At 37.1% G+C, this 25,156-nt stretch overlaps 2 protein-coding genes across 7 annotated transcripts in view; both read right to left on the reverse strand.

The window, feature by feature from the left end:
* The window catches only part of LOC142342736 (uncharacterized), a 467,082-nt gene extending 450,262 nt beyond the window's left edge, over positions 1-16,820 (reverse strand). For both annotated transcript variants that reach the window (XM_075394258.1, XM_075394257.1), the window contains exon 1: positions 16,800-16,820. The gene's annotated coding sequence lies outside the window, so the exon portion shown is untranslated. The remainder of the gene's footprint in view (positions 1-16,799) is intronic.
* LOC142342738 (organic cation transporter protein-like) overlaps positions 1-25,156 on the reverse strand; it is a 57,038-nt gene that overhangs the window by 10,346 nt on the left and 21,536 nt on the right. For all 5 annotated transcript variants that reach the window (XM_075394263.1, XM_075394260.1, XM_075394262.1 and 2 more), the window contains exons 2-4: positions 13,015-13,240; positions 12,182-12,424; positions 11,053-11,316 (exon numbers count right to left, since the gene is read on the reverse strand). In XM_075394263.1, coding sequence (XP_075250378.1) covers positions 11,053-11,316; positions 12,182-12,424; positions 13,015-13,186 — 679 coding nt within the window. In that variant the 5' untranslated portion in view covers positions 13,187-13,240. The remainder of the gene's footprint in view (positions 1-11,052; positions 11,317-12,181; positions 12,425-13,014; positions 13,241-25,156) is intronic.

Below are 25,156 nucleotides of genomic sequence, written 5' to 3' on the forward strand. Positions count from 1 at the left end.
GACAAATAAAACTTTTTTGTATTTATCGAGTTGAGATTTGCAAAAATCTTTCTCAATAATGATCCACAAAATTCTTAAAACCAGGGGATTGACTCTAGTTCTTTTATGAGCTTAAGAAGAATTCCAACCAATTTCAAGATGTCTACTTCCAGCAAATTTAAAGCAAGTGGGCTAAAAAAATTAAATCTGATCCCATTTCTCTCGAAAAAATCTATTTTTTGAATAATTTAGCTTGAATTCCAGCCAGCCAACGGATCGAACAACTCAGCAACCTTCCTCTATCATTAGAGATGAAATCAATAGCAGTAAAGATAACAATTTTAACCTATTTTAGGAAAATTGACGAAAATTTGGTCAAAAGTACTCAAAAAATGTGAATAAAAACTGCAAATATTCACAAAACTTTAAACCTCGATAACTCCGTATAAAAAACGAAAATTGAGAGAAACTTTTGAATTCCAGATTCTACACGGGTTGGTTTTCTGATGATACCACTCACAACTCTCTACGATGGTTATATCGATCTGCCAAAATTGTCTGAACAAAAAAACCCGTTTGAGTATATAGTTCCTCCCTCCCCACTAAAGTGGGGGTCGGAACAAAAAGGCATGGAAAAACAATATGACATATGACTCCTGGTAATCATATCTTTAGTTTCAGAGTACAAATGAACTAAAAAACATTTATGGACAGGATGAAATCATATAGGACCCCAATATGAATCTAAAAGAACGTCAATCCGGGTGGCCATGATTTTAATTTTTAAAGTTATAAATTAACCTCCAGATAAAATATTGCTGCAGAAAAATCATTTCCTGTCAGATTGCAGAGCTGACACTTGATTGCACGGGATATTTTCTCTCAACTGCAAGCAATTTTTACACCTTATCTCAGTATATAAAGGTATAAAACCACTCTTTCCTTTTGAAGTTTCAATTCAATCAAACAATATAAAGCAACGTGTAACATCGACAAAGCAACGTATTTGTATTGGTGATAGCAACGTATTACGATTGTCACGTACATAGCAACAGGTGGTTTTTAGACGGCAATTTTTGATGCTCTTTTGACCGGTTTTTTGTCTAAATAACGAATCAGTTCAATGCCACTCACCATTTTGTACCAATGCATCCAAAAACCCAAAAATTACTGAGCCGAATCATGTCTTATTTGGTAGGTCTGATGATAAGATTTAGTTGAAATTTTGTTAATTGCACTTTTTCCGAGCTTTGTACGTAAATTGGAACAATTTCTGTACATAATTTAAATACTCGATTCCGATTGGCTGATATATTTATCACCTTAAATCTATTTAGTTACAAACATCCTCCATCCCTGAAGAAGATGTTGGGAGAATGGGTACCAATTTTACAAGCGGGCGAACGAGTGATCCGGAGGACGTGCGCGATACGTCGGAGCGTGCGACGCTGTCGGAGCCGTAACGGAGTTCAGTGATCCGATCAGTAGGGTAGTAACGCCTTGGTTTGGTCTCGTCAACTACCCAAAGCCAATCATTGGTCTTAAGCTGATAGTCGGCAAGCGTCTGCCACTTGGAACGTCAGTTCAGCGCCGGTACGTACTCTTTGATCCAACGTGACCAAATAGTGTTAGCATACGACTGTGCGCGGGCGTAACGTTTACGATGATCGAATTCGTCTACGCCAACGATAGACGGAATTGCTGTTGCTTGGTTAGCGATTAGGAAGTGATTAGGTGTTATTGCACCTAGGTCGGACGGGTCGGCGTTTATGGGCGTTAACGGGCGTGAGTTAGGTGCATATTCGACGAGACGAAAAGTAGTGTTCAAAACTTTTTCCTTGAGGCGACGAGTACCGAGGATGGGGTAAAGTATTCGCTTAAAACTACGTACCAGCATCTCCCAGATGCCACCTTGGTGTGGCGAACTGGACGGAGTGAACCTCCACTTAATGCTTTTGTGGGCAAGTTCGACGGCGATGTTGATGGTGTTCTATTTTTCGTTATTCTCGCGTAATTCTTTTTCTGCGCCCACAAAGTTAGTGACATTGTCTGACCAGATAATGGCAGGTATACCCCGACGGGAGACAAACCGCTCCACTCCCATTACACACGAAAGGGCGTCCGTGGACGGAACGATTTTAACATGAACGGCACGAGTAGATAAGCATGTTAAGAGGAAACTCCCACCTCTTCTCGGTAGTGTTATGTACAGTAACGTAAAACGGGCCGAAGTAGTTGACCCCGGTGTACGTGAAGGGAGGAGACTGGTATGCGAGTCTTTCTACTGGGAGGTCAGCCATGATTGGTTGGATAGTGGCAGCTCGGAACTTTCTGCATGTGACGCAGTTGGATTTAATTGAACGCAGTGAGGATCGTAATTTGAGGATGGTAAAACGTTCTTGTACTGTAGCCCGCAGGTAGTCAATGCCTTGATGATGATGTTTAACGTGGGTGGGCCTAAGGAACAACTTTACAAATGAATGTCGTCCGTCGAGAACGAGAGGATGTTTTACATCAAAGTCAACTTCGACCAACCGTTTGATGCCGACGGCCGATCGGATTAGACGGTTTGGCTCAATAAAGCGAGAAAACGCAGCAATACGGCTACTCCGTTTAATGGATTTGTTTTCGAGGAGATCTTTTCTCTCCGCACTAAATGATTCCCCTTGCACAAGGTACTGGAGATGACGCTCGGCTTCGTCATGCTCCGTGTGGTCTATGATGCTACCATCGGCATTGCGGTAACATTCGTGAGAAGGTACCCGGCGGATTGCGTACGCTGTTATCCATAGGTTCCTTTGTTGACTTGGTTACGGATGCGGCCAACGATGTATTGGTTTCTTCAGTTTCCATAGTAACTATACCAAAGTTGATGTTTTAACTACTTCGGTGCTTGGTTCAAACTGCATTTCCTTGGTTCTTAAGAAGTCTGGACCCCTTACCCAGCTACTTGATTGCAGAACCTCAGCGGACATATCACGAGTACCGGCGTCTGCCGAATTATCGCTTGAGGCAACGTGGTTCCATTCGTCGACGCTAGTGTGTTCCAGTATCTCACATACACGGTTTGCAATAAATATTGGGTGCTTGCTCGTAGAGTTAAGCCACTGCAAGACAGTAGTGCTATCGGTCCACATAAAAATTTTGTTGAATTTCACTGTGAGAGCTCGACAGACATCTTGTTTCAATCGAGCGGCCAGTAGCGCTGCCTGTAATTCCAGCTTTAGAACAGTCATGACCTTCATAGGTGCTACGCGAGCTTTACACAGGACAAACGCAAGCTCCATTTGGGGCCACTCGAAGTAGTTACTCGGGCTCGGAGAAATGCAACGGAACTGAAATTTGTTCAAACTGAAGGTGTTCAAAATTTCCGGAAAAGTAGCTCCTTGGTACAGTGATTTTGGCAAGCTTGGGTAGTTCTACACTCCATTCGAGGAACCTTTCAACGGTGTCTTTTGGTAATTCTTGATCCCAGTGCTGCCCGCTGACACGCCAGATGTCTTTTTAGTAACAATCGGGTACCACCAGTAAATGGTGCCACTAGGCCGATGGGATCGAATACCTTAGACACTAGGCTCAACACCAAGCGTTGTGTTAAAGACTTAGTTACTGTACTGGAGGTACCCCGACTCAAAAATAGCGTATCATTGTTGTGATCCCATTTCAACCCAAGCACGTGCAAAGATTCCTCCTTAGATGAGGCAATTACTTTGGTTCGCTGGACTGAAGTGACCCATCAATTTGGTCAGCCAGATTTGGTGCATTGCTTACAAACATAGTAAGCGTGAACCCACCTTAATGGAGAAAATGCACCAATTCCTTCGATCTATAGAGAACCTTCTCAGGCAATTCCACTGAATCCAAGTAATCGTCCCTGTAGAATTTTTCTAGGACGGCTTTGGTTGCTTCCGGGTACTGACTAACATTGTGCGTTGCAATGTATAGTTAGCGCATGTGGGCAAGTCTTTGGCCCCGAATATATGGCGCGTGTATTGATACACTACAACATTTGTTGTGGGGTCCTCTCGCCACAAAAAACGCAGTGATGGCTGGTCACAGTCAGGAACACCCACTTGGAGGAACATACCCTCGATATCTGTGGACACGGCGAATTGATGTTGACGGAACCTAAGTAGTACAAGGATTAGGTTTTGGAGCAAAGTCGGGGCCAGTGAGCAAAGATTTTTTCAAAGAAGTACCTTGGAACTTTGCTGCACCATTTAATACCCTACGCACTTTCGCCGGTTTGTTCGGGTTGATTACGGGATGATGTGGTAGGTACCACTCTTTATCCGACCGCTGTTCGACCACGTGAGCATCGGGAGTGAGAATTACGTAACCTTGTTCCAGGTCTTCACTGATCGTCTTAGCGTAATTTTCTTTCAATGTTGTATCTCTCGAGAGCCACTTTTTGAGAGACTTGAGCTGTATCAGTAATGAAAAGAAGTTATTGGGGAGCTGGATGTTGTCATCAGCCCATAGCATACCGACATCGTATCTTTGGCCGTTATGAAAAGTTGTTTCAAATATTTCCTGCGCGCAAGCATCCGCTGCGGATGCTGGGTCAACCTGCTTGTAAACGCCGTACAATACCATATCATACCAAGACTTAATCTGACAAGCTAATTCATAATCCTGTTCGACATTGGCCTTGAAACACGTTGAGACTAAATTTGAACTTGACGGAATTGGGTCGCTTAAAACCCAACCTATGGGCAAGCGAAAAGCGAACGGTGAGCACTTTTCGTCGGCTGCAAAGTACTTTAACGAGCGGATGGCATGGTAGACATCTTGTCCAAGAATCATTTCAATGTTCCCATAGCTATACATTGCCGGATCTAGGACGGCCAGATGTGGTTAAGTTTCTTGCATGGACTTAACGTCAATGATGTCGGAACCTACGTTTAATGTTTCCCTCACATAGGGATGCACAGTGAATGCTTGGAAGTCTTGATCTTTATGAGGTGTCACAGTCCATTGAACCACTTTTGTGTCGATGAGTTTTTCCGTGTTTTTACCCTTGACGGTCAGTTTTAATGCGGTACCCTGCAAACCGAGCCTATCTGCGAGACTATCGGACACCCAAGAGTTACTGCAAGCGGTATCGCATAAAATCAACGCCATAGAACTAGTACCAGAACTGTTAGTAAGTTTCAGTTCCTTGACTTGAATGAGGCCTTTGACATCTGTCACTGAAGACAAAGTGGTTGTTTTGATTGGTTGCTGTTGACCAGTAGATGGCCTATTATTACCTGCGTGTGACTTCGAAAAGTTAATTTTGTTGTTGGTTGAGAGTTTAGCTGGAAAAACGTTTTCAGTTCCGTGAAGTAAGGTGTTATGGGAGCTGTTGCAACCATCTTTAATACAGTTACGGGGACTTTTGCACTGCCTGAATATACGTTTATCGCGCAAACAAGAGAAATAGAGCTTTGCCTCAGTGGCAACCTTGGCTCTCTGCGTGAGAGTCTTTTCCTTAAAGAAATGGCATTCCCACAGCCTTTGGCTGCCTTTGCATACAATGCAACTAGAGATTGGTGGTGACGGAGAACTCTGTTGCTGCTTAACATTACTCTTGTGTTGCATATTGCAGCAAATGCCTTCGAAGCAACCTTTCATCTCGTTACTGAGTTGTTGGTATCCTCAGTCCTTGCTTTAAATGCGGTATACTTCATTAAATCGTGCGCCTTTTACTTTAACCAGTCGTTGAAATCCAGAAGAGTAGGTTTCACCCAATGCTTTTTTGAACGTGAAAACTGACCACAATTCCATCATATTGGGTGGAAGCTTCTGTACGGCGGTGTTGAGAAGCGCAGCACTCTTTAAATCTGAATCATATGAGAGCGATTTAAACACCCCGACAAGACTTGAAATGCACCCTGAATAGTTAATGATGTTGTCGCTATTGTGCATCTTCAATAGTGGAAAGCTGCTGAGTTTGTCCAAATGGGCACTTACGACCCACTGTGGTTGGTCAAATTTACGTTCTAAGGTCCTCAGTGCGTTTTTGTACATTCCGTCGCAGTAAGCGAACTCAGCTATAGCTGCTTTAGCGTTTCCAGTTACGAGGGTCTTATGGTATGTCATTTTCACATCAGCAGTTAGGGACTGAGAGTCAATTGCGCTTTTAAATTGACCATACCATTCGTGCCACTGTAGAGGATCCCCGTTGTATTGGGACAACTTCCAATTGGGTAGCGGGTCATTCCTCTTGCTAGTTAAGGCGTCAGTGAATGTCTTAATCAAGCTTGCATTTTCAGACGCTGGCGCTTGAGGCGCGGAATGCTGTGATGCTGTGGGTTACCCCTGCACAATGGTATCGGAGCAGTATTTCCGTATAATGGATGTATGGCCGGTGTGACAAGAGGTGGCGCTATGTTAGTAGTTGTACTAAAGGGGTTAACAGGGATGCTACATGTTGCTGCGTGGTTGCTATTAAGATTTTGTTGTGCATTCAATTGCAATATGGGATGGCTGACGGTGGGTTAGCTGTGCTTGGGGGTAGGTTCGGTTGAACGTTGTTGAAGACGGTTGCATTATTTGTTGCCTGATTTACGTTTGGGGGAGTATTCTGAGGAAAACGCCACAAATTTAAATCGGGGTTACGGTTTAGAGGACGTTTGGTTGCGGTAGGACTCAGGACCAGGCGGGCTTGAGGTGAACGGACAAGGTTTTGTTGAGGAATGTTGGTGACGAGTTAGTAAGTTGCTGTGCTCGATGGAATGGGTGACGGAATCACGGGAGGCCCAGGATTAAATAACTGTTGAGGCGGCAATACGGGTGGCGGGTTCACGAGTGGGTTTAGAGGTGGAGGGACATTATGAGGGGAATGGGCAATAGGGACTTGTGTTTGGTATGGAATGTTACTTTGATATGGATTCTGTAGTTGCGGAACATGAGGCATCGACATATGTAATTGACCAGGCACACCGGAGCATTTCGGACCCAAGAACTGATTTACCTGTGGGTTTGTTGAAAAATAAGCTAAAAAATGGAGTTCGTTGGTGCCATAACGGGTGTCAGTGACCGGGGAGGTTGCATAGGCGGCTGAAGTGTTGGGAGTGCGACATTTTGTACGTCGACTGGGACTTGGTTCACTGCGTTCACTTTACCACTGCCTGAGGGGCTATGTGCCTGCTCGATCCTTTGATCACTGAGTGGTTGCTGAAGTTGAGCCTGGAGATATTCCCGATACAACGCTTCTTGCTGAGCAACAGAAATTGCAACTCCTGGCCGTTTGTACTGAGAAAACATTTTAAGGTGATTCAAGTTGTCGGCAACATTACTTGTGTTTTCAGGAGGATTACTAGGGGCAGTATCTTGTAAAGGGGCATCAGCGGTTGCTGAAACAGGACGAGAAAAATTTAAATCGCTTGCAGCAGTCAATGAATTACCTGGTGGAAACGAATTCACCCAATCCTGAACAAGTCTAAGACTTCTATCTGATCCCCTATCTTTAAACAAATTTAGTTCACTTGACTGGTGACTAAATAATGAACGATTATCCATTAATTCCGCCTCATCTAATTTAGCTGCAGCAACACGCTGACGGTGGTCTTCCTCTAATTCTTGAAGTGCCATCTGCTCAATTTGTATTTCAAGCTCCTTTCTTCTCATGACAATTTCGTGTTTTTGTTTAGCGAGGCTCATAGCAGCTTGTTCTTGTTTCTCACCTCGCGTTTTGGTTTTGCCATAAGAAAGACATGTTTACAATGGCTAGACATTGATGATACTAATCGGCTTGAACTTCTCTTAGACTGTCCTTGAGGATTAACGCCCTCACATACGATGTCTCGGTCAGCAACTGAGTCAATATAGCTTGTAGCCGCAAGCAAGAATTTATCATTGTTATTAGTTACATCATCCAACCATTGCTCAAGGACAGGGTAAATTGAATCTGGGTTCTCCGCTTTACTGGCCAATTCAAATAACTCTTCATTCTTCTGCACCAGTCAACTGAAAACATCCAACAACTTAGAAACAAAGCGTTCAGCTTTAATCATCCTGTCTTGACCATCTATGACATCTGTGATGTCCCTATGGATGTTACGTAACTCAGATTTTAGATTAGATATTGCATTAGAGAGCTTTTTCAAATTCTCTTGCAGTTCAGCCATGATACTGAAATGGCTAATTTATCAATGTAGTGTAATTGTCAACCAACCAAGTGGAATGAGGGTTATACCGAACCCAAATGACAACAACTTGATAATCAAGACGTCGAAGAGCAAGAAAGAAGTTACCGAGTAACGAACTACTCGGCGAAAGTGAGTAATAAAGGGGAGAAGGCGTCTAACGTGCTTCTAAGCAACGTGAGACTAAACAAGAAGACAGGCAACGAAGCACGACGAAAGACGACGAAACGGGAAACGAGATAGACGGGGCGGGAAGGACGGGCGAACGGACTGCAACAAAGCAGGAAACGAAGCGGAATTTGCAAAAACGCGGGTAGGAAACGGGCAACGCAACAGACGGGACGGAAACGCAGAACGAGCGACGCACGAGGAAACGGGAAACAGGACGGACGGAACGGAAATGTCGGGCGACAGGCTCACAACGCGACGGGTAAATGGACGGTTAGAACGGAAGTGTTGAGCGAGTAGCGCGCAACGAAACGGAAAAGCGGGAAGGAACGGGCGGCGATCGGGAAAGAAGCAGCGAGCGGGAATGTCGGGAAGCTGCTTCTTTACTGCAAACGACAAACTAGCACAAGCCATTATGGGGCTTAACATATGAAAATAACAAAATAATTTACGGCAAAACAGTAGTATCCTAAAAGAATGAAAAGAGAAAGAAATTTACTAGCCGTAACTCCAGAAAAAACTTAACTCACACCCTAGCAATTTTCAAACCCAAACAACCGATCAGTATACCAACAATATTAAACAAACTACAGCAAAAGTTAAGTATTATGCAGCGTTTTTGTAGTCTGTGAAAGCTGGAAATGTTAAGAAACAATCAAGCCGTAACTCCAGATTAAACTTAAGTCACACCATAGAAGGCAAAAACCCAAACCAACTTAAAATCATACAATTACACGCAAAAATACAGTGGTAAAAATCAATATATTACAACAGCGTTGCTATTAAATTATTCAGTTGGAAAAGTCCAGAAACCAACTAGCCGTAACTCGAGAACAAACTTAAGTTGCACCCTAGAAAGCAACAATACCAAAGCAACCAACCAGCATACTAGCTTAATCATCATATTGCAACAAAACACAACATACTTCTTCATATATGACAACATACTACATCGAAATCCTGAAAGTAGACGCAGAAACGAAAAGCAAAGTTTTGGGAGAGCAACGTTATTGAACAAAAACAGAACACGGACAATTGACGAGTGAAAGGACAAAAACGACGCGTATGAAACGTTACTTAAACGATCGACGAAACAAAATTCTGGGAATTCGTGAATTTTTTTTCACAGACTATCTGTGTGTATTGCGTTTCACTCAAATAACGGACCTTCGATTGAAAATAATAATTTTGACGAAGTTGTCAAAATTTTACCCTTTTGTACAACTTTTTTAAACTTTGGTCAGTTTATTGCAATTTTTTGATTACGGATCGGTAATGCAGTAAACTGGACGGTTTTAAGCTTGAAAGTACGGTTTATCAATATTCGGTTTTGATTTTCTAAATTTTTTGATTTGCCTCCAAAATTACCAAAAATTTTAAAAATTAAACAATTTAGCGTTATGTTCTCGCATTATTTCTCATATCCGAGGTTAATTTTTTGCCATATAACCATAATGGACCAATTTGTCTGAATTTCCCAACTTTCGACCAAAAATTTTCAAAATCGATGTTTCTTTCTCAGAAATTATCTTTTGTGCGGTTAATGTTGACCGACCATTTATAAATTACCCGCTGTAAAGCCTGTCTAGTGTTAAAGCAATTGTTGGCGAATGTAACAAAAAAATCGATGAAAATTTTGGTAGGGTTGGGTCCTTGCCGTCTAAATTAGTTTTTTATCAATTTACTGCAAAAAATTAATTGTAAAATTTCGGTTCTGTCTTACCGCTTTTTACTGTCTTACAGTCCTGGGTCTGTCTTACAGTCCTGGGTCGCGGCACCAATATAAAGGTGTAAAACCACTCTTTCGTTTTCAAGTTTCAATTCAATCAAACAATATAAAGCAACGTGTAACATCGACAATGCAAAGTATTTGTATTGGTGATAGCAACGTACTAAGATTGTAACGTACATAGCAACCAGTGGTTTTCAGACGGCATTTTTTGATGCTCTTTTGGCCGGTATTTTGTCTGATAACGAATCAGTTCATTGTCAGTCACCATTTTGTACCAATGCATCCGAAAACCCGAAAATTACTGAGCCGAATCATGTCTTATTTGATAGGTCTTATGATTAGATTTACTTGAAATTATGTTAATTGCACTTTTTCCAAGCTTTGTACGTAAATTGGAACGATTTCTGTACGTAATTTAATTGCTCGATTCTGACTGGCTGATATATTTCTCGCTTTCAATCTATTTAGTTACTAACAGAGTACATGGCCGAAAAAAATTAGCTGCAAATATTGTTTACCTTTAGATTTGTCAAGTTTTAAGGGAGATTTTGAGGCGGGTAATAGTAAGTAGTTTGCAATTTCTGCGTTTTCAAAAAGTAAAAAGTACTGACATTGGATTGGATGGAAAATTAGCAGTGTACTGTACTAAATATCTCTTTAATTTTGTTTCCAAAGCAAATGTAATTATGCACATAGATATAAAGATTTCAAACTTCCAGTATTTTTTGATGCTCATTAAAAAACTCTATGTGATACTCAATAAAACTAAGGTTTACTGTTTTTAGCATAAATCAATTTTTGACATCAGCAAAACCAAAACTAAAACTTTCGCGCCCTCCTGCCTAAAAAATGTCACTATGTTCCATGTCACATGCAGCATGTCACATTCAAAGTCACCCAAATTCAAGGATCAATAGTTGAGTAATATGTTTTTCATAGATAATTGGTGTCAAACTCGATCTCCTTTATAAGTAGAGTTCAAAACAGGACAAAGAGAGCATCTTATAGAAAAAATGAGCAAAATGTTGCAAGAATGCATACCTAATACAACGGGTATTGTAGCAATGCCCATTGCAATCTCGTAGTGTCTGAAGTCGGGAAAAAGGTATCCGAAGAGAGCCGTGAACAATACTGCAGAGCTCCATCCCTGGATGATGAGAATGTAGTAGTCGCTTCTCTTTTCCGTGTCCAGGGTCTCGAAGAGGAGGGTGAATATTCCATTGTACAGACCAGGAATGCCCAGACCTATCACTGCTCTGCACGCTGTGTATAGCCAGAAGTTGGGCATGAACGGAGCAGCAATACCTGAATTTTCGTATATTTTTCGTGTCCATAGTTTCATTACTTGGCATATAGCTATTTTAAGAGAAACCATCTTTTGTCACTTTTTCCCGGGAAAAATGTTTCAATTATTCGAAATCATGTTTTGACATGATATACGTAAACGCTAGTCTTCGAACTGTCCTGTTTGAACCGTAATTAGTAATCCATTGGACTTTTTATAAATCAATTACTAAATAGATTTTCCTTAATTGCTGCCAAATTGGCACGCTGTCGAATCACAAGGCGGAAAGCAGTATCAAGTAACAGTATGTATACTCACTAAAAGCCACTTTTAATACCAAAGACAACCGATCAAAGTTTTTTGTAGATGTTAGTTCGGGCCAACCACTCTGATACCGACTTCCATGGTACCTTTTAGATTCATTATCTCATCAGATGATTATTCAGCTAAATTTCCGTAGCAAGCTAAACATTCCAAATTGCGTATGTAGCAGAGACTATTTCTTGAAGAGCACGTTCTGCTTCGCTTATTTCAAGTAAGCAAAATCTTTAGAGAACAGCGTTTCAGCAAAAGAATTACATCTTATTTGGCAGGAAAAGACAACCTTTCGAAATTTGTTTTCCAGTATTAACTAATTTTAATAATTCCTGCGAAATTACACTGTTAACGACATTTGTTCACTATCGTTGGATTGACGCTAAACTTGACGCAGTTTGTAAAGTAGACTCCATTGATCTATTCTTTTTCTTGTACAACAACTGTTGTAAAAAGAAATAGCAAAATTCTCTCCTTCTTACTATGTTTCTTAATGGGTAGGAAATTTATCAATTAGTTGTTTCCAAATAGCTTCCACAGAGCGAGTTGATTTGTTTTAAACAAGTTTACCTCCAACAGTCATGATAAAAGTTGAGACGAGTCCGAGGGGTCTGCGTCCATAATGATCAGCAAAGACTCCCCCCAGTGCACCTGCTATGGCCAGACCAATGAAGAAGAAGGTGTTTCCAAATTCACCCAGGTACTCCTGGTCACAGACTAGTAAGAAGTGGTTCCGGATCGAGTAGCCGCCTTCGAAACCCTCTTCAGGTTCAAACACGTATTTGGGACAGTTGGAACAGCTATCAGCTTGTGCTAAAATCGTATAGAGATAAATATTTCAACTGAAATATAGCACAAGTTGTCGATAGTCTTATAGATTGAAGAAATTTTTCATTTACAGCCGGACCATGCTTTTGCCGTGTTATAACTAGTTCTTGTTTCAGTTTAGAAATTCACGAACGCTGATACCGGAAAACGTATTATTAAAATCCAATTACATAGTCTAGAAACCGAAAAACGCACGAAAGTCTGGTGAACACACATATTGTTAATGCCGAGCGTTAATTTCTTTATTTAAGCAATGTAAATCGCCATATTTGCTGATTGATTTGTGTAAAGCGCCATGTCTTAATGATTGCTAACCAAAAAATGAAAGTAAAGTCATGTAAAACAGAAGTGGTGTTATGTGCTTTTGATGTAACCTGAAACAAAACATGGGAAACGAACAAATAAACAGGAAAACAAGGTAAAAGGACTGACAACCAGGGATAGGCCAGCGGGTTCATATGTATCTTATATGCCTCCACATAATGTTTTGCCCAGTATTTAGTAAAATATGATCTCTTATTAATCGCACAGTAAGAATCTTAGATTAGTGAAAACTGCAATACGGTTCCACCTACGGGCTAAAGATCCATTCCCGTAATCACATTTAAAAGGGTGCATCTTGAGGGTGAAGATCGATGCCAGGTTCTGCATCAGTGGCACTATGCATGCGAATGCACCGAACACTGTGAACGCCTTCTGGTAAATGCCATCGCTCCCCGCCCTCTTCAAGGCATCCTCGTATCCCATTTTAAACCAAGGCCTGCCTCAGTTGATCAATTTTGTTGTTGCCGACTAGATGACCTAAAAAAAATTCCTATAACCAGATGAATTGAATTGAAAACCCGATTGTGGGGGTTAAAATTCCAAGGTGAGTCAAAATGACAACTTGAGAGAGAGAGAGAGAGAGAGAGAGAGAGAGAGAGAGAGAGAGAGAGAGAGAGAGAGAGAGTTAATTCCTCTGAGTATAAATAAACATCAAAATATAATACATGACAAAATTTCCTACTTTTAGAGTTCAAGATCAGAAAGCGTCAAGTTATCATTGCATTATACATAAAACCATTGTACACTCAGAGAAGACAGTTTACGGATCCGACTGGATCACTGAGCACTGCCGTTTAATTCTTTTTTTACAATTGGATATGACTATTCAAAAAAAATTTTCACTATTGAAAGATAATAGATGAAATTCTCAATTTATTTGATGGCATTTTCAATTTTTGACAAAATTTTTTACCCCTTTAGGAAACCCCGGCAACAGTAAATTGAATCATTTTGTGTTGTCTTTTTAATAACTTAAAAAAAATTCCGCGAAAGGTGTACACAAAGTCGCAATTAGGAGAAGATTGTTTTTGTTAATTCATAATTCGATAAAATGTAATTGTCTCTAATCTTGTGCACCAGATTGACAAACGAAAAACTAGAAAGCTCATTATAGTTTGATGGTAACACATTGTTTTCAATAAAAAGATTAAGTAGTTTGGCACCTCTGTATCTCAATGAATTCCTTTCGAACTTTCGTTTACACATTGGTACTTTCAAAAAACCATTTCAATGATCTTCTAGTAGAATTGTTTGATCGGGATTCGAAAGGAAATAACTCATTAAGATATGTATCTGTGTGCAATTTATTTAGTGATTTTATTACAAATTTAAGAAGTTCGTAAATATGCTATTCGTGAGCAGTTCAGACCTTGTATTTCTCAAAAAACTGTGTTACATTTTCTGTGTATTTAGTATTTCTAGTTATTTCTGTGTATTTCTAGTTATTTATCTCGCATTCGGACCCTGCCTTGTGCAGAGGTACAATTTTAGTTTGTTTTAGAATACTCGGAAATTTATCGTCCTTAAAAGATTTATTTACGAGACGAACAAGAAGCTTGCAAATTAAGAAACCTGTTTTCTTAATCAAAATCGTACTAATATCATCAATACCCGAAGATTCTTTTCCATTGAGATCCTCAACAATTTGCAAGATTTCCTTGCAGTTTGTTTCATAAAGCCACATACAATATATTAACCTCATTATTAACAAAAATCTCATTTGAGATGTCTGCTTTTAGTTTTTGTCCTATACCTACAAAAAAAGTGTTAAGCTTGTTTGCAACATCTAGATTATCATCAATTCTTCTACCATCTTTTATTAGGTAAGGAACTTTAGAATTTTTAATAGTAACTCCCTTGACCTCATTTAAAAATTTATAAACTTGTTTTGAGTCTCCGATGCATTTTGAGAACTTTTGCTCATAGTAAAAATTCTTTTTGGCTTTGATTGTTTTCTCCACTTTAGTTCGTAGTGCTTTAAATTTCTCTAATTTTGGTTGTTCTGACGGTCCATTTTCCATGACTTGTGTGATTGGTTTTTTTTGCAAATCAAATTTTTCATATTTTTATCAAACCAATTAGGTTTTTTGATTTTATTCCTGCTTGACCTCCGATATGGTGCAAACCTTGCTCATACTTCTGTAAAAGTATTTTCAAATCTGTCAAAAGCACAATTTTTACTTTCCGTTTCCTGGTACCTTATTGTAGCTAGTGATTTAGAAATGTTATCAAGAAAAGAAGACATTCTACTCAACAATTTTAACAAACTGATGTCACGAAAACCAACTTCTGATGAACAATTTTTGCTAATCGTCTCTAATTCCAACACAATAGGAAAATGATCGCGATAATTGTGATCCTCCATTACAAAAGTTTTCTGAACCCTCAAATTTTTTACGAAAAAGTGATACAAACAATTCGAGGTATTTCTGCTGATGCGAGTTGGCTCACGACAACATAGTTGAAAAACATTTGATTGGATAGTCGATAGATATGATGACGTCATCATTTTTTTAAATCTTGCACGATGATGTTGAAGTCCCCACAATCACTTATTCTGTCATAACTTTCATTGATGTTTTCCAATGTTTTATCGAGCTCAAAAATGAAAATCTGCTTGTTAATTCTGGGGGATTATAAATCACTAACAGAGCAAAGTTTAACTCTCCGAAATTTAAATGAACCAAAAATTTTCCATTCAATTTGCAATTCAGCTCTTCAATCAAGTTCACCTCATCACTTATTTGGATCATAATACCTCAACCCCTACGACTTTTGGATTTCGACAAGCAATTATTGTAATTTGTTGCCTTGAATAAATTCGGATCACCATTAACTGTTAGCCAAGATTCTGTTAAACATATGACGGTAGGCGGAGACTCAAAACAAGATCTCAGTGCCTCTAATTCTTCATGATGTTTTTTAATGGATCTAGTATTTAAGTGTAAAATTTTGAAGTGATTTGATGCAGATCTAATTTTGGTCGCTTTATTTAATCTAAGGGGTGAACTCTTATGTTCCAGACGCTTCACAGCACTCTTCGCTACGAAACGGCTGTTCCTCAATATCAGCATGAATTGTCTCTTTGGCATTCGGCAAACGACTTATGAGACCCATAACAAAATCAAGCAATCAAGGCTTTATCAGCTCTCCTGCTTTTTAGATCCTCCATTAGATTGGTATAGTCGCTGTTCTCAAAATTGTCACGCATACGCTTTAGGGAAGGCAGTTTGGTCGATAAAGGTGTACCAGGCGCAAAAATAGGCTCTTTTGTTAGCTTTGGAACAGGCGTGTTATAAATAATTTCATTGACTTCCATCAAACCCGCTGTTGCCGTGTATACTTGACTTTGCTTTTGTGGTAGATTCTTTGGATAATTGAACTTCTGTTCAATTTTACTAGCGACTGGTTGCAATTCAATAATATCTTGAGTAGAATTCAGTTCAAGATATCGCTTCAACCCATCTGACTCGATCTGAACAAGTGGTGCTGAATTCTTAGTAGTAACCTTTAACTGTTTTGCTTGAGCCTCCTCTTTCAATGACTTGTCGTACTTGCTCAATCGCTCGAGAATAAAAACCGGTTTTCCTTTATTTGGATTCCTATAATTCCGTAGCAAACCCTTCCTGGTCCAGATTCTTTCATTTTGGTCAAAATAGACGAACTTCGCGATAACTGGTGGTGGATTGAATGGCGATCCTCTGCCCAACGGATGGCACGCTTTTTAAGTCGCGCGGTTCAATGTTGACATTCAACACATTTTGAATAAGATCATTAACATGTGAGAGGTGGGTTCCATTTGAACTAAACGGTAGATTGCGAAAAATTAGACAATCTTTTGATTGATATCTTTCGAGTTGATTAACTTTGATCTTCATCTGTGCCACCTCAGATTCCAATTCGGCAATTCGTGTATTTTTTGCAATATTTTCTTCAATTAGGGTTTTCAAAATTTCCTTGGATGGTTCATCAAGACTCTCACTCTCATGCAATTTTTTCATCAGATCTCCCATGCCTCGCTGGCTCATCTCTAGAACTATTTAATAAGTTTATCACAACAATTTTTCTTGATTCGAACTGATGAGAATTTCGCTATTAACTAAGATTCCATAAAGAGATGAGTGAAACTAAAGACATTTATTTACTAAGATGAATTGAATATCAGAAAAATAAGAGACTACAGGAATTAATCAGTACCATGGCCGAGGTTACATCGTGCAAAAACCGTGAACGTATAAAGAAAAGAGATCATCAATCTTGATCTGCAAGGAAACCATTCATTTGCAAGTGAGACATCTGCATAACTTATATCTAAATTCATATCGCTGAGTTAATAAAAATATTGTTTAAGTACTCGCATACTCCTATTCCTGTTATAATAAGCAATTTTATATTTTTACAATAATTTTTTTTGGAAACTTTCTCATTTTAGTTGGATTAGCGCCTGATCATTGTTTTCATAAAATAAAGATTGAATTCAAATTTCATCTCAAATTCTTCGAGATTGAGTCCTTTTAGAAACATTGATCCTTTTCATAGAACCTATCAGAAAAATGATCAGTACATGACTTTTCAAAAACCTAACATGCACACCGGTTAGAATTTGTAATTGAGGTTTTTATTTCATGCTGATCCAAAATTTTTTTTTGCTCTACTTTGAACTCACGAAACTGCTTGAAGTAATAGTAATCTAAAAGGAATAAATGCTAAGATTGTTAAGAATTTTGATGTTTTTGAGCAGTAAATGTAATGTATGTTTGCAAAAGATCACAACGAGATCGCATCAAGTAATCAAAAATATACACCTATTAAAACTTTTCTATTCTTATACAAATTGTTAATTTGAAAACTTTCAATTCCACTGACCAATATTAAATTAAGAGTTAAAGTTTTCAAAAAAGGGAATGAAATTTCTTTTAAAAAACTACAGTAAAAAAACTTTTTCTTAAAATTGATGTATTACTTTATCTTCCTCGTTACAATATCGTTCTTAATTAGTATCCGAATAATAGCATGACAAAATTGTTCAATTGTGAAAAGAAAAAACATTTTCTGCTATATAAAAAAATTTAAGGCTGACTGACGTTAAGTAGAAGCTAGATCAAGCCAAATCGAGAAATGTATGATTTGACAACATCCATTACTAGTGGATACTCCGTCACGACAAGTCGCGGCCACGGCAGAAAGTTTTATTTGGGAGACCGCTGCTAATATAGCTGAATCTATTTCAAAACTCACATTTTGTCATGTTGTAGCCACGTGAAAGCTTCAAATTAAATCCAATTCCTTTAATTTTTATTTTTCAAGGTGGCGACTTGAAACATTAAAAAAGTAAGTTTTGCCGTTGTCATTTTGTGGCCCCTGCATATTCTGTTGACGAGGCCACTAATAATAATAATAATAATAATAATAATAATAATGATAATAATAATAATAATAATCAAAATAATATTAATAATAATAACAATGATAAAAATAATAATAATAATAATAATAATAATAATAATAATAATAATAATAACAGTAATAATAATAATAATAATAATAATAATAATAATAATAATAATAATAATAATAATAATAATAATAATAATAATAATAATAATAATAATAATAATAATAATAATAATAATAATGATAATAATAATAATAATAATAATAATAATAATAATAATAATAATAATAATAATAATAATAATAATAATAATAATAATAATAATAATAATAATAATAATAATAATAATGATAATAATAATAATAATAATAATAATAATAATAATAATAATAATAATAATAATAATAACAATAATATATTGTTTTCAGACCAGACGAACGAAAAAAATGTGTATATTTTTAGACATTTTGTATACACACATATTGAACAGAGAGAATACGAAAGCGCAGTGTTGCCTCGTCATGTGGTGGCTCACGAAGCAGAAAAATTAGCGTCTTGATACTTTTCTATTGTTTGGATCGGAATAACATGAAGAGAAAAAAATCTCAGTGGAAACCTTCTAGTAAATCAGCACTGACTAATATAAATTTATCACGGAACCGATGAGCAAAATCTTTACAACCTATTATAGACAGTTTTGCAATTTCTTCAGTAAAACGAGGTTGAAATTTTAGCATTTTGACCGACAGTTTTCTTGCTCTTGTTGAAATGATATTACTGTTTATTGATCCTTCATATAAAAATTTTAAGTGTTTTGAGCAATTTTCTGTGTTTTAATTTTGTTTAAATCATTCATTCTCAAAAAAGCATTTTTTGTACTGCACTCATTTGAATCCCTTATTTTTAATAACTAATTTCAATAACTCATATAAATGTAACTCTTCTACGTTATAGATTTTTGCTTCTATTCTAAAGTCCTCAATTGACTCAATTATACGTTTCCCATATATAATTCTCACTCGATTTAGTTCTTGATGTCACTCTTTGCAGCTGGCTGTACCATAGATTAAAACTCCATACTGTAAGATCGGTTGCACATAAACTTTAAACTTTAAAAGCAAAAATTAATTGGTTTGTATGTAAGACAATTCTCAATTAATAGAATGTAGCACAAAAAAACATTCATTTTATGAATAAGATAATGAACGTGATCTTCATTATTTAGTTTCTCGTCAATCAGGATTCCCCGATACCTCGCCAATTTCCTGTTTTGTGTTTTGATGTCTCTCAATTGATATTTGATTGCTTTTTGTTTCCACTCCTTTTTGAAAGCTGATTTAAAAGTTTTATTGAAGTTCAAAGTTAATTTAGTTTTGTCCAACCAATCATTGGTTTGTTTCGTGCCTAAGACAAGCTGACTAAGATCTTATTGGCTGAGCTGTATCAAAGCTGTGCGACCGGCGTAAAGGGTTATTGTTAGGTTCTTTGTAGCCTCCGAATGATCGGTTACATACAAGGGAAACAGTAAGGGTCCCAAAAGTGAGCCTTGAGAGAAACATATTCTTAAAGGTTAAAATGAGGATTCAGTACCTCCGAAGTGTATTGTTTTTTTTCTGTTTGTTAGATAGCTTTTAAGTAAAGTATTGATAGGTCTACGGAATCCCATTTTCGACAACTTTTCTACGAGAACTGATTGATCTACTGTATCAAAAGCCTTTTTAAAGTCCAGAAAGTTTGCATGTGTTGAATGTTCTGGTTTGTTCAGATTGTATCTGAGTGAGTCTACAACTGATATCAAGGCATCTATGGTGCCTAGTTTGGATCGAAAACGATATTGATTGTTGTGCAGTTGATTTGTAAAATTGAGGAAGCTGGTCATTCTTATGTAGATAATATTTCTGAAAACTTTTGATATGGCAGGTAATAATGGAATGGGTCTGTAATTATTAGCTTCAGAAACAGATCCAGACACAAAAATTGGAGCAACAATTGCCGTCCCCAAACAGTCTGGGAATGTTTGTGCTTTCAGTGCTTTGTTTATGAGAATTGTCAGTGCGTCAAAAATCCCGGAAAGTAAAGACTGCATTACGAATACACTTATCTCAAGACAGTCACTTTTGTATTTCGTCATCAGGGCAATAACATTTTTTCAACCTCACCCTTAGTAACATTTGGAAGATACATTGAACACCACACTTACGCAATTTTTCAGGATTTCAATTGCCATTACATTTTTTGTTCAATTTCTCTGCGACAGAAGTAAAAAAAACTAATTAAACTCATGACACTGCTCAACAGTCAAATTTGGTTTAGATCCAGATTCTTTCCCGGTTAAAGCTTTTTTGGCAGCAACTACTGTTTGAAAATGTAATTTTTTCTTTTTGACAATTTTTCTTAACCGTCTTTTTACAGCGCAATAACGCTCCCAGTTTTAGACAAATTTCTGGTTTGGTTGTCAACCCAATTTTTTCTTTCGACCTGATGTTTTAATTTTTCTGGAATAAATTTTTTTACTTTTTCCAGGATTTTTAAGTTAAATTGTTCAAAGCATGAGTGTATACCCTTCGTTTCAAATACTTTCTGGGACTTTTGCAGCTCACTAAACGTTATAAAATTAATTTTTTATTCACGGTTTTTGAGCAAAATCCCGCTTCAGAAACTGGTGTTTTCCTGTCTTTATGTGTTCCGACTGCATCTCTCGATACCGTTAGAGTATAGTGACCAGCTTTTGATGTCTCTAAGATCTCTATTTGAAATTTTTCATTCAAGTAGAGGACATCAACAAATGAATTGTTATCTTCATTTTATATCGTTGGTTTATTTCAAACTTTGCAAACCAAAACCGCTGAGAATATTTGGAAGATTAGTTTTTCTGCTTGATACCCTGCTGTGATCAAAGTTAACGTCACCACGTAGAATATTTATTTCATCTGGTTGTAAGTAGATATCACTAGGATGGTTTTCGATCGCAAACAAGGAATCTTTTACAGAAGCATTAGGTTTCATGTAAACACTCGTTATATAGATAGCTATGGCTCCAGACTTCCTGGTTGTTAATGTCTGTATATTGTTATATTGTGTTTTTTGTGGAGGTCCATCACTACTCTATTCTTTGTGATAATTACAACACCAACCCCTTTCTGTTGACGATTGCATGTCAACGGTTCATTATATCAGTCAATTTTGAGCAGGTGATTCGTATGATTGTCCGATAACCATGTTTCCGTTAAGCAAAGAAAAGATGGCTGCGAGCTCAACGATTTTATTAGAATCTGAAGTTCATCAAAATTTTTTCTTAGGGACCTTATGCTCTGAAGATGTAGACGATGTGTTGAAGATATCGTTGTTTGTTGTAGCTATTGTTTTCCCCCAATATAATTTTCACCTTCTGTTTTTCCTGCTGCATCCGTTACTTTGATTTTTATTATTGTTAGTGTGTTAGTGTTATCACTACTTGATAAAATATATTCACTTCTACGATGCTGAGCTTGGTGTTAAAAACGTAGAAATATTTCAAACCTTTAAGAGTCCTAAATGTCTGAGGATCTACTATGGTTTTAAAATCAACGACCAAAGCTCAAAAATTGTATAGTAAGAACTGCAATTGTTATTGAAGCGTTGAGCCAATGTTATTCACAATCGATTGAGCACAATGGTTTGGCTTGAAAGGCAAATTTCAGCCGAGAAAAGGTGACGCTGAAAATCCCATAAAAACACTAAAAATCATATAAAATCATACTCCGAAAAACAATCTGATACCTGCAGACTAATTTCAATTTTTCCAGAGCAGTTCAATTGAAACATGATAAACAACAAAATAAAGGACATTAACCAGAAAAAACAAATTTTTTAATTTTTTGAATTTGATGACATTTAAAAAACCAGTGATCTTTCGGAATTGAAAAGAATAATTGTAATAAAACAAGGCAGTCACAGAATTAAGAAACAAAAAGAAATATTATTAGAAGTTTTTTCGGAATGAATTGGCACATTTTTTTGTCGAGCTTTGCGTTTTAATTGATGATATCACATAATTAAAATTTTTAACGGGTGATGAAAAGGATGATATAAAAATTTTGATAGTCAATTAAAATGGACAAAAGGAAACACATATTGACAGTAAGCTGTTTTCATCGGCTGAAGTTTACACTGTACATAATTTTGCAACAACTTATAGCTATCTTAATTTTTGATAGAGTAGTAAATGTCTGAGCAGGATATTGATGAAATGCAAAAAATCACGCATGAAAGAAAAGCAGAGAGAGAGAGAGAGAGAGAGAGAGAGAGAGAGAGAGGGAGAGAGAGAAGAGAGAGAGAGAGAGAGAGAGAGAGAGAGAGAAGGAGCGAGACAGAGAAAGAGAGGAGAGAGAAAAAAAGACACAAAGTGAGAGAGAGAGAGAAAACAGTGAGAGTGTGAGAGATAAAACAGAGAGAAATAGAGAAACGAAAGATCGTGTGTGTGAGAGAGACAGAGAGAATGAAGTAAATGATTATCGCTCGAAAAAGCCCCCGGTTCTGAATTAACAACAAATTTAGTTAGTCAATTGACTTTCGTTCAAAAGTAGACTTCCTGGGATGTGAACTTGAAACTTAAAAGAAATTATGGAAAAGATCATTTGATAATTTTATGGCCTGTAACCAACTTCTGTTAGACATAATTTTGTGATTTTTTTTGGTGAAAAGCTAGAATTGACATTGAGATAGGATCCCAATAAATTGTTTAAGGGAGAGCTAAAGGAACTTTTTCATGTTTTCCCATTACTAGGTCAAATTAAAAACCCATTCAAGCATTTGATGAACACATGAAATAAAGTGATTAATGGGTAATGTCAATTTCAATGCTCTGCTAGCAAAATTTTCGTTCCGGCAAACTTTAGGTTTCTTTGGGTTTCTTTTTTTCTTTCGGTCAAATTTGGCCAGTCGATAGGGTTGTCAGTGGTATCAGTGGAAAGACAGTACAGCGTAGAACATAAAACTAAAACATTTTTTTTATTTCGTTTTTTTTCCACGGAGTTATCGAGATCTAGAATTTTGCCAAAATTTGACTGATTTTCGGTTTTTTTCTTTCCTTTTTCCTTACTTTTGATCAATTTTTTGCCAAATTTAATTTTGATAAAAGTTGTTACCGATAGTGTTGTTGGGTTTACCTCTAAAAGAGTATCGCTCAAATAAGCCACTTGGTTTGAATTAACAACAAATTTAGTTAGTCAATTGACTTTCGTTCAAAAGTAGACTTGCTGGGATGTGAACTTGAAACTTAAAAGAAATTATGGAAAAGATCATTTGATAATTTTATGGCCTGTAACCAACTTCTGTTAGACATAATTTTGTGATTTTTTTTGGTGAAAAGCTAGAATTGACATTGAGATAGGATCTGTTGCAGATACCAGCATCAGTGGTCTGTTAGTTTATTTGAAAACTCTAAATAATTTTGGTGAAGGGCTTTTTCGGACTTCATTTATGTTTTTTCATTCATGCGAAGGTCTTCATTTATGTTTCTTGCTAAAACCTTGAAATTGCTTTCCCTCTTTTTTGATATTTCAAATATTCGATGTAAAGTTTAGAAAAAAGCCGCGAGGGCTGCCTTTTGGAGCAGCAACAGAACACTCGGAACAAATAAAAGAACCACTCAACAATTCTTTTGTGCTTTGGTAGGATTTTGGATTCTAGCCAGTCAAAATACAAATGCTTCCTGGCCAATTAATTTTTGTGGAAATTTTTAAAATGTTTTTAGTTGCTTTGGGGTGATAATTTTAAACCTACCTCAATATGAAACAGATGAGACAGCTCTGAGATGAGAGGTTAAACTACACTCCTGATGACGTCTTTTTTGGAAAGCAGGAGCTTGAAAACTGAGTTATTTAGCGTTCTGATTTGACAGCAAAGGTTCAACTGACTATGAATGTCAATTTGAGCAGCTTTATTGCAAGTTAAACAATGCTGTTTGGACTTGCTTGAGTTTTGTTTGTAAAACTTTTCTGATTTGGTTCTAACTAAACCAGGTGAGATAATACAGTTCAATGCTTAAATTAGTTGAAGTTTTATGAATAAATTAGATAAATAAATTGTTTAAGGGAGAGCTAAAGGAACTTTTTCATGTTTTCCCATTACTAGGTCAAATTAAAAACCCATTCAAGCATTTGATGAACACATGAAATAAAGTGATTAATGGGTAATGTCAATTTCAATGCTCTGCTAGCAAAATTTTCGTTCCGGCAAACTTTAGGTTTCTTTGGGTTTCTTTTTTTCTTTCGGTCAAATTTGGCCAGTCGATAGGGTTGTCAGTGGTATCAGTAGAAAGACAGTACAGCGTAGAACATAAAACTAAAACATTTTTTTTATTTCGTTTTTTTTCCACGGAGTTATCGAGATCTAGAATTTTGCCAAAATTTGACTGATTTTCGGTTTTTTTCTTTCCTTTTTCCTTACTTTTGATCAATTTTTTGCCAAATTTAATTTTGATAAAAGTTGTTACCGATAGTGTTGTTGGGTTTACCTCTAAAAGAGTATCGCTCAAATAAGCCACTTGGTTTGAATTAACAACAAATTTAGTTAGTCAATTGACTTTCGTTCAAAAGTAGACTTGCTGGGATGTGAACTTGAAACTTAAAAGAAATTATGGAAAAGATCATTTGATAATTTTATGGCCTGTAACCAACTTCTGTTAGACATAATTTTGTGATTTTTTTGGTGAAAAGCTAGAATTGACATTGAGATAGGATCTGTTGCAGATACCAGCATCAGTGGTCTGTTAGTTTATTTGAAAACTCTAAATAATTTTGGTGAAGGGCTTTTTCGGACTTCATTTATGTTTCTTCATTCATGCTAAGGTCTTCATTTATGTTTCTTGCAAAAACCTTGAAAATGCTTTTCTTTTTTCTGATATTTCAAATATTCGATGTAAAACTATGAAAAAAGCCGCGGGGGCTACCTTTTTGCGCAGCAACAGAACACTCGGGACAAATAGTAGAACCACTCAACAATTCTTTTGTGCTTTG

This window comes from Convolutriloba macropyga, chromosome 7 (genome assembly GCF_964194025.1).
Source record: "Convolutriloba macropyga chromosome 7, txConMacr16.3, whole genome shotgun sequence".
NCBI lineage: Eukaryota > Metazoa > Xenacoelomorpha > Acoela > Convolutidae > Convolutriloba > Convolutriloba macropyga.